The sequence below is a fragment of the Rhamphochromis sp. 'chilingali' genome (genome assembly GCF_963969265.1).
Source record: "Rhamphochromis sp. 'chilingali' genome assembly, chromosome: 9".
Lineage (NCBI taxonomy): Eukaryota > Metazoa > Chordata > Actinopteri > Cichliformes > Cichlidae > Rhamphochromis > Rhamphochromis sp. 'chilingali'.
Window position 1 is genome coordinate 33,870,573 of NC_137936.1, and position 16,497 is coordinate 33,887,069.

The 16,497-nt window shown below is 40.3% G+C and overlaps 1 protein-coding gene across 3 annotated transcripts in view; it reads right to left on the reverse strand.

Moving 5' to 3' along the window:
- asic1b (acid-sensing (proton-gated) ion channel 1b) overlaps positions 1–16,497 on the reverse strand; it is a 213,838-nt gene that overhangs the window by 32,081 nt on the left and 165,260 nt on the right. For 2 of the 3 annotated variants that reach the window (XM_080891995.1, XM_080891993.1), the window contains one exon: positions 78–228. In XM_080891995.1, the coding sequence (XP_080748121.1) occupies positions 78–228 (151 nt within the window). Of the gene's footprint in view, positions 1–77; positions 229–8,444; positions 9,684–16,497 lie in introns of those variants that run through there. The other variant, XM_080891994.1, reaches the window with a different exon arrangement.

Genomic DNA, 16,497 nt, shown 5'->3' on the forward strand with positions numbered 1-16,497 from the left:
AAATTAAAGTTCCCCTAACAGTGGTACAAGGTGAGAGCTTCAAAACTGGGGATAAAATGTCCTCAAGGTGAGCTTACCAGTCTCTCCCCAGACAGGCAAGTATTCATCCTGCTGGATATCCAACATCAGCTCCAGGCCATTGCCCATCCCACCCTTCGTCGTCACCTGCAGCGGTTTTCCATCTTTGCCTGAATTAAATGTGTAGCATTTCCCATAGCGCGTGAATATCTGAAATACACAGAGAAACAGAGTTTAGTTTTTATTATAAATAGCCACAAACCTTCAACCTTACACTCATTTCTGACCATGAAATAAAATCAGATTTTTCAGCTGCATGAATTTATTCTCGAGAAGTTGAAGCAAAGGTAACAGCACACGGGATTGTTTCAAAAGCAGCTGAAATGCACCTACTGCAGCCTGTTTTTGTTAGGCTGTCAGCTGGAGACCTCAGAGGTCTAAGTGCTGAGATGCTGTTGACAAAATGAGCCCTCGTCGCTCTCAGTACTGCATGATACAGTGTGTGCTCAAGTAAATATGACATGACTTATTTCAGAATGGGATAGTGTTGGCCTGAAAAGTCTCTCAGGCCAATGTACCAAAGTAAATCTTGCAAAAGGAAATAAAGATATTTTATATGTTGTTTTAGATAAAACAACAATTTCTTAGTGATGTGTGATACCACTGATTTCCTTTCCGATTCGATACCAAGTAAAATTCTGGGTGGTATCGACAATACTGATCCAATACCGATACTTTGTACAAAAAACTTATTTTATTTATTGTATCTTTTATTGTACTTCAAATTATAGCATCATAATGATTACTATGTTGTTATCACTTAATAATGCAGAATTCATCATATAGAAATATATTTGAACACCTTGCCTGCCTGCAGCACTAAAGGACTCTGTGAGAGACGTCTGTCTCGCCCTAGCAGCACCTATCCCTGTCCCTCTTCAGTTTGCCTTCAAAGGCGGAAGAGGAAGTAGTTCCTTCCAATGTAGACAATCCGAATGATATAGTTTCTTTCCACTGTGTTCCTGTTAATGATAAACTTCAAATTCACCCTAAATTACTAAAATATCGATATTTTAATGTGAGAATCGATTCTAGAGCATAAATGACTGGTATCGGAGGAATCGATATTTCAGTATCGATCCGCACATCACTACAATTTCTGTTATTTTAAAATTTAGAACAGTTTTATTATTCTGTTGGTTTTAACGAATTGAAAAGGTTAGTTGACTCAAATTTTCTGGTTAATGGAAAATTAAACATTTACAGCCAGCCAGTCAAAAAAGATGGATATAGTAAATGGTAAATGGCCTGTATTTATATAGCGCTTTACTAGTCCCCATGGACCCCAAAGCGCTTTACACAACCAGTCATCCACCCATTCACACACACATTCACACACTGGTGACGGCAAGCTACATTGTAGCCACAGCCACCCTGGGGTGCACTGACAGAGGCGAGGCTGCCGGACACTGGCGCCACCGGGCCCTCTGACCACCACCAGTAGGCAACGGGTGAAGTGTCTCGCCCAAGGACACAACGACCGAGACTGTCCGAGCTGGGGCTCGAACCAGCAACCAGCAACCTTCCGATTACAAGGCGAACTCCCAACTCTTGAGCCACGATCACCCCACGATCATAGTCTCTAAGTGTGTGCTTTAAACTTTTTTTTACTAATAGGCAGCAAGAGGTTTGCCAAAAAGTCCCATAAGGACGGTTAGGAAGGTAGACTTTATGTTGTGTTTCACCTGAAGCAAGTTGGAGTTTTCAATTGGAATGCCCCTTCAAGATGGATTTCCTACTAGGAAAGTCAGAGAAGCCCCACCAACTACAACTTTTCTATCCAAGATGGCAGCAGTGAATGTAAACAGTAGCAAAACTGTAACACTTTTCTTCTGTACTGCCAGTGTTCTGTATTTGTGACTGAAATAAGCCATACACAGAGCACTGACTGCACTCTATCTGTTGTGGCCATTTTTGTTGAATGTTTATAAAATGCAATTTGTATTCATTTTTGTTTTTTCTTTAAAGGTGTAAGAATATACTGACCTAGTTTTGTTATGTAAATTTGTAATTAATTTTATTGGAGAAGCTTTTGGAAAGTGATTGGTTTATTAGCTTATGGACCCTCCCATTAATCAAGAGATTAAGAGCACCCTGGATGGGTGTGGTAGAGAGGTTTTTGTTTTTTGTTTGCCAAATGTCAGATGGGAAGACGGGAGGGTTAGAAAATGATTTTTTGACCACTTCTGAAGTTGTTAAAGCAAATTAAGTTAACTTTCGTTTAATTTTAAGTTTTAAGAAGTTAGTTGGCTGATTTCTGTTTATAATTTTCCACGAAATAAATGGCATATGATTTTTAAACAATGGAGTCAGAAGTGCGTTCTAAAACAAACCTCCCGTTGCCACCCACGGCCTTTTCTTGGACTTTTTTGGTGTTTGGAACGTAAAAGGCCGCGACACTATCAGTGAATGTGCTGCAGCAGTGTTTTTGACTGCAAGCAAAACAAAAAAACAGGCGATCTGCTGCATTGCTAGGAATAGATGAATAGATCTACTATCTTAGGGAGCAAAGCAATTTTTTTCCCTTGCTTTTCTGACCACTTTGACTGGAATGCATTCAACCTGGGAGTCGTGCCACCCTCCAAATCACAGATCCCTTGGTTAAAGGAACACTGGGTTAGGATCATTGTGACTGACAAGTCTTTAACATTGTTCCTCAGATTCTCAGTCAAGACCACCACTCACTTGTCACCTGAAGATGGTGATGGCTGACGTGCTCAGCACAAGGCTTGAAGTAATATGTATAAAATATATACATATAGCAGAGTTATTTGTCATAGTCCAAAATGTAAATATATTCATTTGACAAAGAGTTTTTGAAAAGCTAGATTCAGAATATATATGTTTTTGTTTGCAATTGAATGAAAAATACAGTCTTTTTCCCCCTGAATGGATTAAAAGCATCTAAAAAAAAAAAAAAGACATCTAGCAAACTCTTCTCTGCCACACAAAGAGATACAACACAGAGTTCAATGAACATGATGCAGTCAAAACAAACTACTTGCCCTCAAACTACATGCGAAGAGTTGATCCATGCAGTCGCATCTATTTAAAGAGGCACTATTGCGTGCAGCAATGAACTGCGACCTACTGGCAAAGACAAGACGGCTAGTGAACTAATGGATGTGTAATCCAATCATAAACATTAGGAAATGGAAAGCCATGGCTAGGATCCAAAATACAATCATCCCTTACTTTGTTGTCAAGCAACATGATTTTGAGCCTTGTATCAAAGCATGCTAGCTCTCAATTAAGTTCCTGTTAACCTTCAACATTTTGACATTCAAATGAGGAAGCAGTAGCAGCAAGGAAGGGAGGAGGTTTGGAGTCAAGTAATAAGAAGTGCGGAGAAATAATGAATGAAATAAATCTCTTTCCTTTGTCCTCGACTCTGGGCCCAAACACAGTTCTCACGGAAAACAGTCGAGATAAGAATTCAGTGTCAGGAAAAAGAGAATTTGCACGTTTTTTCATACTGAGGCTGCTTAAAAGTGTTGCTGCTTCCTTTCTTCTGAATGTATTGCATGGATCTTGGGAACAAATAAGAAAGCGTTCATTATATGGTGACGTGTGACTCAGACATTAGTGCTTCATGACAGATTATTCATATGTCACAAACACCAGATGCAGAGAGCTGAAAAGATTGGCGCCATGTCTCAAAGAGGAAAAGTTAGTGTAATGTAAATCCTGTTCACTGAAGTGTGTGGAATAAATGGAGCACAATCCACAATGGATTACCCCCTATGGGGTGGTTATATAGGCGCTTTTAAAACACAAAGTGATGAAATGTAATAAAAGGCCTTCTGATGGTCGGACACAATATGAGATGTGACCTTTCAAGTGCATAAGTGGAAAAACTTAGTGAAAAGCAGAGCTCCTAACCGCTTTCTATGTGCTGACCCATACGGAAAAGAAATAGTAAAAACTTATATGTGATTACTCATGAAAGTGGCCACTTTCATGAGTAAATCATATAAGGCTTACATGATTTACTCATGAAAGTGGCCACTTTCGCATTACTTTCATACATTGTTTTAGTAAGTATCCAAAACATACAAGTTTCATTATATAATTTTTCAAGGGATCTCATATCTGTTTTCACACTTATATGCTTTTCATACAAGTTTCACACAAGACAGATACAAACTTTATAAGATTTATATATATCTTTTCCATATGGGGAGACTCAGAAGCAGGATATCAATAAAATGCCCTAGAAATCCATCTTAGTCCTGGAGATGCCGCTGACCAAAATCTGATTACTATTTATCTTTTGACATGGAAAAGGCAGAAAACGCCTACTGAAAATATCTGAGTAAAACAATAGGTAAAAGGAAAAAAGCAGAAAAAAAAGAAATGCTTGCTTTATTATTGATAGAATTTAACTAACAGACCTGTCTACATCTAAACAAGCTACTGATTTGTTAGCACAATTTCTAAGTTTTCCCATTAAATCTCAATATGACTTTTTCTACTCTCTTCAGGAGACAAGTTTGAACAAAAGACGAGGCACTGCTGCTCCCCCTGAACAGAGAAAAGCATTTGGCAGATAGACATCAACAAAACAGCGATAAGATTGTTCCAATTGCAAGCACATTTATTTGTCATTGTGCATGTGCCCAAGCGTGCACACATATCTGCACGAGAATATGAATGACTACGCTCAAATTAGTGTGTACAGTATTTTCGTGTACTGTGCAGCCACCCCTTCTCACCATCTGTGTGTATGTGTTGGTAATGTGGTGACTGACTACAGGAGGCCTGTAGTCAGAGTTGCTGTGGTAACCAGGAGATTGTGCTCGCTGCTTTGAGTGAAGAGCAGCAGAAGTGGGTGCCAGTGATGACCTTGGGGAGTCAGGATCTTCATTGTGTTTCGTTTGAGCTGATGTTTGAGCTTAGTCAGAACATGCTTCTTCATGTCTGTCTCTCGCGCCTTGGTTTTTGCGTTAAGATTTCTCAAATGCGTCCTTACCGTTTAGCACGAGCTTCTTAATATTCTGGAAAAGTGCAACCTTTATACCTGAGGCAGAAACAAAATCCTGTTAATAATATTTAAAGATAAGCTTTAAATGAATTAATTCTAGATGTAGCGCAGGGATAAAGCTGGTAATTAATGACCCTGCACAGTGATCGTGAATGTTTGAAACTTGTTGCCGTTAACCTTTATTTGCTCCAATACATTTAGCATTAAGGAAGGTGAAACATTTGGATTGCCTAAGCAGCTTTTCCCTTGAAGGTAAATCCTGCGCCGCTTTTGGTTTTTGCTCCATTGAGCACTGTGCCCCATACATTGCATTTAAAGTGAGAACTGCCAGATCTTGTTAACTTGTAAACACAGAATACAAATATTTAAATCGATCCCACCTATGGGAGAAAACACTGAGAGAGACATCACTCTGTCTCGTTCACACATGGTGTTGAAATGTCACCGTCTTTCTCTTCGATAAATAATTCACAGAGAGACAGCCTGAGACTGTTGAGATGGCCCTCGGCTATCCTTCACATGACAATGTGAAAAGGATGCACAAGCTGTTCCCTAAAGTTGCCAGGGAACCACTTTCCTCCTCCTCCATTCATATCAAAATCAGAGCTGAGTACAACAAGTGTGTTATTTTATGACAGTTAGAAAAACACACACACACCTAGGAACGATTATCTATGCTGAGCTTCACTCTGTGCAACGAACACAAGAATTAGCAAGTTTATAATGACGCATGGCAGTTTACTTTGCTTTATATGCTTTATATAATACAATTTAACACGACAGACAAAATGCACCACGCGTATAAATGAAGACTTCAAAATGAGCCCCAACAAAGACGGAATGTTTCACTTCTAAAATCTCTTAAAAACAACCTCCATATCGAGTTCTGCACAGCAGCAGATGAGAACCCACAGAATCTATTTATCGGACTTTGAAAAACAAGACAACTGTTTCCAAGGTCAAGAATGAGCTCAGCTTTTATTCAAGTCAGCCTAGAAGGGGAGCCTTAGAGGTGCTTAGGATCTAAATGGATCTTGCCAGGTTTTTGTTCTGTCACCTTTACAAATGGCAACTTTTCTCATTGCTCCCAATTTGTCTCTGACTAGTTAGAAGAAAACAGGTGTGGGTTAAAGTGGAACAACACAGAAAGTTTTCCAATTAGGAAGCATCAAAGTAACTCATTTTAAATAAAAAAAAAAGCCCATTTGCATGCCTTTTAGAATAATGATGCTATTGCTGGTGATGTTGTAGAAGGTGCAGGAATGAATATAAAAGCTGTTTTGGTCTAAGATCTTTTGGTTTATTGTCACTGCTTCCACTAGCATTCTCTCCAGACACAGCAGGGGTCTGTTATCAGAAAAAAAAAGATTGCTTTGTTTGATGCTGGGCAGGTACTGCACAAACACAAAAGAAACAACTAACTGGTAAACATAGTTGACCAAAGAAGAAAGTGGACGGAAACATGTCTCAGAATGAATCCTAATGTTACGCGATGTTGGCTGGAGATATAAAAAGGCCACTGTTTGCTAATAACTAACAGCTTGCTTACAAATTCATAAGGTGATAATGTGTAAATATTTTGTTTACTGCTTATATTGCTGCTCGCAAGTCATTAATTCATCGGTTAATGTTGACTTAACGTTTCACTGATGATCGGCAAACCAAATACACCTTTAAATACACAGACTTCCCAGTAAGATTTAAGAAAAACTGGGCAGGGAGTCATCAGTCAGTGGAGCGCGCAGGAGGTGCCCAGGCTGCCATCTCGTTCTTAGGTCAACTTCTTAAATAGAAATCAATGTCTGTGACCCACAAGTGAAGAGAGACAGGCCTGAGAATTAAGCATGTGTGTTGGTGAAGCACGGATAAAGACGAACGGAGGGAAGGATAGATTGCTGAGGCCAGTGGACCATATTTATAGAGCTTCAAGAGAGACCCAACATCACAGGGGGTTCTTGCACAAAAGTCAATACATCCTCAAAGTCTATGTAGACAGACTCGCCTTCGTCCTCCACACCTCGCTTCTCAAGTGTGACTGACTCTATTGGTCTGACTCACGCTGACAGCTTGTCTTGCCTGCCCAGAAGCCAAGGAGATCATCATTGATTATCAGTGGAGTAGCACTTGCCCCCAAAACACAGACTTTGCTATTATGCATATCTGTAAATTAAGTTGTTCTCGGTTAGACCCTACCCAACTTAATACAACATTAGAGATGATGTTATGAAGAAATGTGTTTGACTGTGATAACGTTTTTGTTTTTCTGGCTCTGTTGCTTTGTAAATTGGAGATGAAAAAAGCAGTTTTTGATGCATTATTTGTGGATATGGTTTGATGACACAGACTGAGGGCTGCCATCAAGGCAAGGAGTTTCAAATTATACATTTTCCTAAAAGATAAAATAATCCTTAGTCATCATGCCTGCTGCAAATAGCAGAGGAGCCTTCTTGACATCAAACTGTGTTTCTAACACCATAACAAAATCTATTTAACTGAAAACAAATTTGTGTAATGAGGTGGGAGAGAGAGCAGCACTTGGCTTTTACATTGCTCTCCACATGATGATGGAATGCAATCAATGGGGCTGCAGATTACCATTGAGGCCAACGTTAACTGCACTCTATCACTTTGTCAGTGAGTGTTGTAAAATGTTCCTAAATGAATCAAAAGTCTTCATTAGGGGCAGATTGGTCTAGAAGTGTATACACATTGATCCAGAAGTAATGGACGACAAAGGAGGGATCAATCCAGACCACGTGGCCAACACTGAAGGTTACTGGATTTTGCAAACATCTCCACTGAATTATTTTTTAAATCTTTTGCTATTGTTCCTGTGGAATTTACAAGAGAAATTCAGTAATTTATGAAAGTGACAGAAATATAAGTTTGTTTAAACAAGGGAGGCAGAAATGCAAATATAAAACCATCACTTCAAATCTTGTCAAGCCTGTTTAGGGGCATTAATGCAGAACTATTACAGAAATATATTTATGAATTCAGATACAGTCAGAATAATTACTGACCAGAAAAAGAGTGGGATGCTGCGTAAGTCCATATAAATATAACAGTGGCGTAGATGGATAGAGCTTAAGACGTGGAGAGAGGGAGAGTTAATTGAACTACTGGGGCACATCACCAAGCAACAGTGCGGAGGAATGCGTGTTGTGCATTCTTGTAATTGCGTGACTTCAAAGTGAATTAATTTCGTAGAGTGATACCTATTCTTGTGCCACATGTAAGATTCGATCAGACAATAAACATTTCACTCAGCCTAATAATTCCCAAACCTGCATCCATCTCTAAAAACGGCATCAACCTGTTGGGGAGGAGTGCGGTTCACTTATAAAAAAATAAAATAAAATAACTTTGGCAAAACACTCACAGTGCTAAAATTGCGAGGCCCGCAGAGCTCTCCCTGGTACCGACAATACAACAACATCTCCTCCAGTTGGTGTCCCAGCCGGTCCAGCAGCTGTCTCATGGACGGCTCGGACTCCCGGGGAGGAGGAAGGAAGTGGTTGAAGTCCAAAATCCGAGACAGCGGGGACCAGGGCGGCTCGCCCTCTGCGCTGTCGCCCCGCAAAGGGGTAAGCGCCTCTCTCGCAGCGGGGGAGACCTGCCCGTTCATCCCCAGAAGTCCCAGCCACTTCCCCGCGCTGAATATGTCAGTCTTCTTCATGCGCCGCGGCAGAAGGAGGTTCTGGTTACAAATGGTGACAGCGGGGAAAACGAGTCGCTTGGCGTACACCATGTGCGCCTTGGTGTACACGGGTGACGAGAGGAGGTACCGCACTCTGTTTGAGGACCAGGTGAAGAGCAGACCCAAGGCAGCCAGGAACGCCAGCAACCACGCGACTCTTCGGGGGTAGGAGCCGCTGAGGAAGATGTGTCTTAAGCCGTGCAAAGTGGTGTGTTTCAAGAAGAGCTTCCCGGCTTCGGCAAGAGAGCCCGGTCTGGGTTTCGATCCAGATGAGCCGCACTGGCACATTTTGGAGGAAGGCTGGTGCGCGCTTTCAACATCGGTCCCGCTGTGGTCACAGAGAATGCGCCTAAAATCGCCTCTGCGCTCTCCGATGGCTGCTGTTTGTCAGAGACTTTGAAGAGAGAGAGAGTGAAACGCACGCAGCTCCACTCAGTCTTTTCTGGCACTGAACAGCAGCTTGTGGCGGTGATGGGGGAGTATTTTGTCAGCCTCACAGCGCTCCCAGAGCTTGTCCGGGGGGGAGCGAAGTTATTCCGAATGATTTAGTGCGCTACTGTGCAGCAACAGGAGTCTAGGGGATTATTTCATCTAAATTACAAGCAGTTAGTCTCTGAGAAAAATCTGTAGAATTTCCCTCGAGACAATGGATTTAGTTAAAATCGCACTTACATGGTAAAACACATTCTTTCTGTCCGCCTCCCTATTTTAATTCTCACTTTTCCATCCTCTAACCTCACTTGTAACGCACACGGTTTGGAATATGCGCTGTTTGATGAATAAAATCACTGGCCTCAGTAGCTACAGACCATTTGTCTTCCTTTTCAAGCCCGTCATGCACACACAGAAGCACGCACACTCCTATAGGCGCGCACACACGCACCTTAATCCTACTGCCTTACAATATGTGTTCTACCTCAAAACTGAGCAGAGTACAGAGAGTAAGGCTCCAGAGACTGTATTCTCTTTCATTATTGTCCCACCAGTTGAATTTTAAACAAGGCAGATTCATAGTAAACGGAGACTTCTGTAACTTTTTTGTCTCTCACTCAGCTGTAAGTAAACAGGTTGACATTCTTGAATGTCATTTCTCTGAAGTGATTCGGTCAAAGATGAGAAGACAAAAAAAGGTCAAGGTGCTGCTGGTAAATGAATGGAAATCATGTTGCAAGTCTTCAAAGCATCTCCCGAAGTCCCAACAAGCCAAAGCAGCATTTAATGTTTTTTCTGACCCTGCGGTGCCCCAGTTTGACTGTGATGAGGGGAACCTGTTTCAAGCTAGAGCATGATGCTTGAATGCACCATTGACAAAGTGTTTTGCGAAAACAATCTCCCTCTCGGGGGTGCTGGTTAAGTGGTGGTTTATGCTTGGTTGATCACCATCACAGAGTGTTCCAACCCCAAGTAAAAGCTGGACACTGCAGGTCTGATTCAATCTGCGTGCTTCTTGTTGTAGACAGTGTGCATGTGTGTATTGCTCAGGCTACTGCGTGACTGCAAAGGAAACGGAGCTGAGAAGGAGACGGTGTGAATGACAGGAGAGAGAAAGCTTGAATGTGGAGTACTTGCCTTGTCACTCTATATGATCTAAGGAATAAATCAAGGTTTCTTGAAACTTTGGTAATTGCTGTAATCCGGGAACACAATGACCGGAAAGTCAGGGAATAACACGAGGCAAGACAATGAGATTGGAAAAGAGCCAACAGTTAAGGGCTATCTATCTATCTATCTATCTATCTATCTATCTATCTATCTATCTATCTATCTATCTATCTATCTATCTATCTCTCTCTCTCTCTCACTTTTTTTGAAGAAGTAGAACGTTGTTGGTAATAATTCATCACTGCATGCTCAGAGTAGTGCAGACACAACAGTGGAAATGCTGTGTAGTGCGATATCTAAAAGACGGCTGCGTTTGAACCATGTAGAACCGATATTCTTAGACTGACTTTAGTTTTTGGTTTGGTTAAAACACACTCCTTTACAAACTCCTTAAGGCAAACATTCATTGGTTGATCGATATGCCAGGTTATGGCTATGGTTGTAATTTGTGTTGTAAGCTATAAATCATTAAACATTTGCTTGACTGTCTCCGGGAGATATAGGGAAACTAAGCAAGAGCTTCAAAAACTCTGTTTTCAGTACCTGAAAAGTACAAGAGATTCTGAAAGTCATTTACTCTGAGTAATGTTATACTTTGAAATATATACTCCCAACCAGTTGTGGCAGATGTTCGCCCCTCCCTGAGCCTGGTTCTGCCAGTGGTTTCTTCCTGTTAAAAGAGAGTTTTTTCTTTCCGCTTTCACCAAAGCGTTTGGTCACACGGGGTCATCAGTGTGTTGGGGTTTTCTTTGTTTTTTATGTATTATTGTTTACCTTTACCTTACAATGAAAAGTGCCTTGAGGCAACTGTTCCTGTGATTTGTTGGTATTTAAATAAAACTGTATTAAATTGAATTGAAAATGTAAACGATTTGTCCCGACTCTCACTCTGGTATCACATACACAGTGCTTTGACCAAACGTCCTGTGCGTTATGTAAATGTATAAAGAGCCTGTGAAATAAAGTGTAATAGTAGATTAAATTGTACAAAGTACATCTTAAATGTTAGTAAAAATACCAAAATGTCATGGTTAAGGAGTTTGTAAATGTACACATTTGCAACTTTTTCTTTAATATTATGACAATAAAGAGTCTGAGGCTACTGGTTTTGGGGAGAAAAGCCTCATATTAATAGTTTGTATTGTTTCTTCTCCCATGCACAACAAACTTTATCTCCATGCTACAGGGAAACAGGGCGAATGAGCAGCACAGTGGAGAAGAGACAGAGAGTTGCTCTGAGAGTTGAATCACTCTGTCTCTAAGCACAGATTAATTTCACTGTGTTATTGTCTGACGATTAATTTTATGTTTGTGTTTTCTGTTGCATATTGCTAAGGTAATTTTAATTAAATTACCACACAATATACCAGGCAGTATTCTGGCTTTGAAAAGCTACGTGCAGCATACAGAGTGGGATAAACAGGGAAGTTAAAGGGGCTCATAAGCTCATTTTGGCCCATTTCTGCCTCGCCACATGGGCACATTACTTCTTTCATAGGTGTACTTGATAGGGCTACAAAGCTTCCTTTATGTCTTTGTGACTGTGTTGAATGTCTGTCTACATTAGGGCATACTTTAGTGTACATGACAGAAAATTCACAAATGGCAAGGAAGAAAGGATGAAATCAGGCAACCACCAACCCTCACTCTATGTTTCCTGGATTCATTCAGGATCCCACCTGCTTACTCATAGTTTTTACTGTCATTCTCTCTTGTCGTTAATGCAGCACACGTGACTTCTAATGTCCCCTCAGAGGATAATCAGGCCTTCTACCGAGGAGATTACTTATGTTTTAACGAGTGAGGGTATCGCAGGGAATGGCTGCTCAAGTACGGGTACGTGGTGCCTTCTCAGTGAGATTCCACCACCACACGCAGTAGTCAGGAGTTACACTGAAGTGATCAAGATGTGCCTGAGTGAATGCAGTTGGCATGGCTGTAAAAGGAAATAAAGGACATAAAATCATTTTTTTCTGGTCCAGTCATGAACAGAAACATATTCAGGTTGAGCTTAAAAATAGAGGATGACTACAGATTATCTGTTACTTATATTAATAACATGGTGGGCGGCGCATCAGAACTCTCAGGAGAGGGATCCTGACACTTGTGGCATTTAACAGCATTTGTTCAACCCTGTTTCCCCAGTCAGCTCATCAAGAGAGACATATCGGAGGAGAGGCTCTGAGCAACAAACTAATCCGTCTGGGTGAAGGGATAATGATGTACTTGCTTGACACAGAAACACAATCCCAAAGCAAGTGTAACAACAACAACAGAATAACAAATGCATGCTGCTCTGAAGACGCTGTTAGACTTTCACTAATGAACCCATTATGAAACCAAACAGGGATATTTATCAGGAAACTCTGGCCACATATTATTGCTATTCATACTAAAGCATCTGTGACATGAACAAATATCCTAATGGACTGTTTGGTGTAAAACAAAAGAGAATATAAATTTATCACTGGACAAAAAGGGAGATACTGTCAAGACTGAATAAGAAGAAATCCCATAAAGAGCAGTTTCTTTGATTAGTATTGGCAAGAAAAATGCAGACTTTGCTGAAAGAATATCGATTTTATAGTTGTGAATACCCACACGGCAGAAGTTTAACTATAAAAATGCTGCTTTTTTATTGCTTCAAAAAAGAAAGAGTTCAGACACTTCAATACTCTTTTTAAAAGAAACACATGCACAACGTTACTCAGACAGCTCAACCACTTTTGTGATTGCGTATCTTTCTTCTTGTGAAGTCACAGGGCTGATAAACATAAATCTGATGCGGACCATTCTTAGCCAGTCGTGTACATTAATGGATGCTCTCTCGAGTTCAGACCTGTCAGCACCATTACACAGAAACAAAAAGGGGTGTAATTACAGGAACTGTCTCAGTCCACAAATGTCAGTATTCATTGCAAACTGGTGTCATGAATTTCCATCACAGCCTATTAGGCACCACAGATTATTAGTTGCTTGATGGGAGGGAGCTAATGTGAATAAGAATAATCAGTACATAGCTGTTCTTAGGATGGATTTTTGCTTTGACAGTTCCTCTAAATGAGAAAAAGAGTTCAGTTTCAATCAGTGAGGCCACTGAGGCAGCGAATGCTGAAAATCCAACTGGAGATGAATGAAAAGCCACTGACAAGCATGGAAACCTAATAGCTGTTACTTGACGTCACACCTTATCATTCACTTTAGCGAACCAGAGGGGATTACACCTTTTGACATGCAGTGTGTGACATGCTCAAGGCTGAAATGCATGATGTATTTTATTAGTGCCACGAACTCTGGTTGTCAAACCTATGGCGCAAATGAAGTTCATTAACATCAGAGTACTATGTTCTAGATATTTCTGACTTTTACTGCATTTATATACAGCTTTATACATATGCAAGTAATTTCATTTTTGTTTATGCACCACGACAGTGTTGAGGCGGAAATATGTTTTCAGAGCTGTCCGCTTGTCTCTATGCAGGAGGAGGATTACGATAAAACTACAAGGCTGATTATTAGAAAATTGGCAGAGAGGTGATGAATAAACACACCCTGTACTAAATATTTTCCAGATCAAAAGAGGGATCCCGGCCATTCTTTAACATTGCAAGAAAGAGCATTAACCCTGGCACTGGAGATGCCTTTTTATGAACCCAATTCTGAAAATATTGAGAAGCTGGGTGAAATGCGAATACAAACAGCAATGATTTGCAAATCTCATAATCCCATATTTTCTTTACAATAGGACGTTTAAATTGAGACATTTTACTATGCATAAAAACAGTAGCCTATTTGGTATTTTACATCAGCAGCATGTCTTATGAAAGTTGTGATGCACAACCAAAAGGCTAGAAAGTAAGTGGTATTGAATAGAAACAGCTGGGGGAACATATTGCAACTCCTTAGGTTAACTGAGAACGTGTCTGTAACCTTCTTTTTCTTCTTCTAAACTTCTTTTTCTTCTTATTCTTTTGGCTGCTCCCTCCTCAGTGTGGTGACCCCTAAACAAGCTGCACTGGAAAGCCTGTTTACAAAGCAGGAGATGAACACCTAATCTACGTCCATCTCACGCTTTCCCTAACTTCCTCTTCTATCACATCAACCCTCTGCATGTCCTCCTTTAGTAAATCCAGGAACCCCATCTGAGGTCTTCATTTTTTCTCCTGCCTGGAAGCTCCATCTTCAAGATATTTTGTTCAATATGTCCACAATCCCTTCTCTGCACGTGTCCAAAACATCTAACTTTGCCTCCAAATTGCTTAACCAGAGGTGACATACTTATTTCTAATCTAATTTAACCAACAGGTCACTGAAATGATTGGGTATAAATAGAGCATCTTAAAGAGGTAGAGTTTCTTGAAGTAAATACGGACAGAGATTCACCAATCTGCAAACAATTTGGGACAATTTCAGAACAATGTTTCTTTGAATAGATAACATCAAACGATTTGGAGAATCTGGAGAAATTTCTGTGTGCAAAGGACGAAGCTGAAAATCAACACTAGATGCCTGTGATCTTCAGGGACTTCAGGTGACGCTGCTTTAAAAACAAGTATGATTCTGTCATGGAAATCACTGCATGGGCTCGGGAACACTGCAAGAAATCACTGTCTGTGAACACAGTTTGCTGCAGGTTAAAGCTCTAAGAAGCAAAGAAGAAGTCACATGTGAATGTGAAGTAGCAACACCACCGTCTGCTCTGAGTCAAAGCTCATTTAAAATTGACTGAGGAAAAGTGAAACTTGTTCTGTGGTCAGACAAACTGAAACTTGAAAGTCTTTTGCAAAACATGGGGGCTGCCTCCTCAAAACTAAAGAGCTTGTTATCAGTGCTCAGTTCAAAAAGCCTGCATCTCTGACAGTATAGCGTTGCTTTATAGCCTATGGAATTGATAGCTTGTGCATCTGGAATCTCTATTGTGAACAAAATATGAGATTTGCAAATCACCGCTTTCTGTTTTTACTTACATTTTACACTGTCTCAACATTTTTGAAATCAGGGTTGTAGATATCACTGTTTTATTATTTTTTCAGAATCAGAATCAGAATCAAAGGGGTTTATTGCCAAATGTTGAGCAGGTTTACAACATTAGGAAATTGCTGCGGTGCTTCAGTGCAAACATAGTGTCATAAATAGCACTTAAATAGACATGAAAAAATAAAAGTAGGGATAAGAATTAAAAGTGCTACGTGGAAAGATATGTGCATGAGCTATACATGAGATATATACATGAGAATAAGAATTAAGAGTGCTACGTAGAAAGATATATACATGAGTGCAGATAGATAGTGCATTTTTCTATGTATTTTCACTATTCTCTACTTTATAGCCACTTTGCATGTAAATATGACAATTTTCCAAGGTCACGTGTACTCTACATGCACAAGTACCAGTAATTAAGTAGGCGAATTTCGATTATGCACAGACACTGCAGATACTTGCATGCCGGCATGCAAAAAGGTTTCCTGCTCTGCAAACACTCCAGACTGGTGGTACATGTACACTGGTATATTTGTATTTAGCTAAATCTGTTTGTGGATTTATGGATATTGAGCGCATACATTTATCTGTATATCTTTTTGGAGTAATTTTGTCCATCTGTGTGGTTGATGGGCTATGTCGGAGAGTTCTGGAGACTGGGATGGGCTGGGAAAAGAGTAGGAGAAACAATCTGCAGCATAATGTAATACCGTCATATGCTGTATATCAAGTGAACTGTTATGCATCAACCTATAAACATATTTATATACATATATCCAGTTGCATTAGAGGAACTGTCTGTTGAATGAGTCTGTGCAGTGGAATTTCAGCTCCTAAGACTTTTCATTTATTTTTTCTTTGAAAAGTGAAAGGAGGAACATGAATATTGCATGTGTCATGTGGATGCTGGGGTAAATAAAGCTTTGGGGTCTACTGTGTGTCTGACCGCATGTGCCTGTGGCAGAAGGTGTGTTTGTGAGAGCACTGGGGTGTTGAGGCCCTTGGCATTTAATCAAACTGTCATCCTGGGTCCAGGGTGGAGCTGACTAGCCAGGACTTAGACATGCGTAGAGTCAAACTTCTTGCAAAAAGACAAGGAAAATTTTCCAACCTTACTCCTTACCACTATTTCCTAAAGCACTTGAATGTTTAA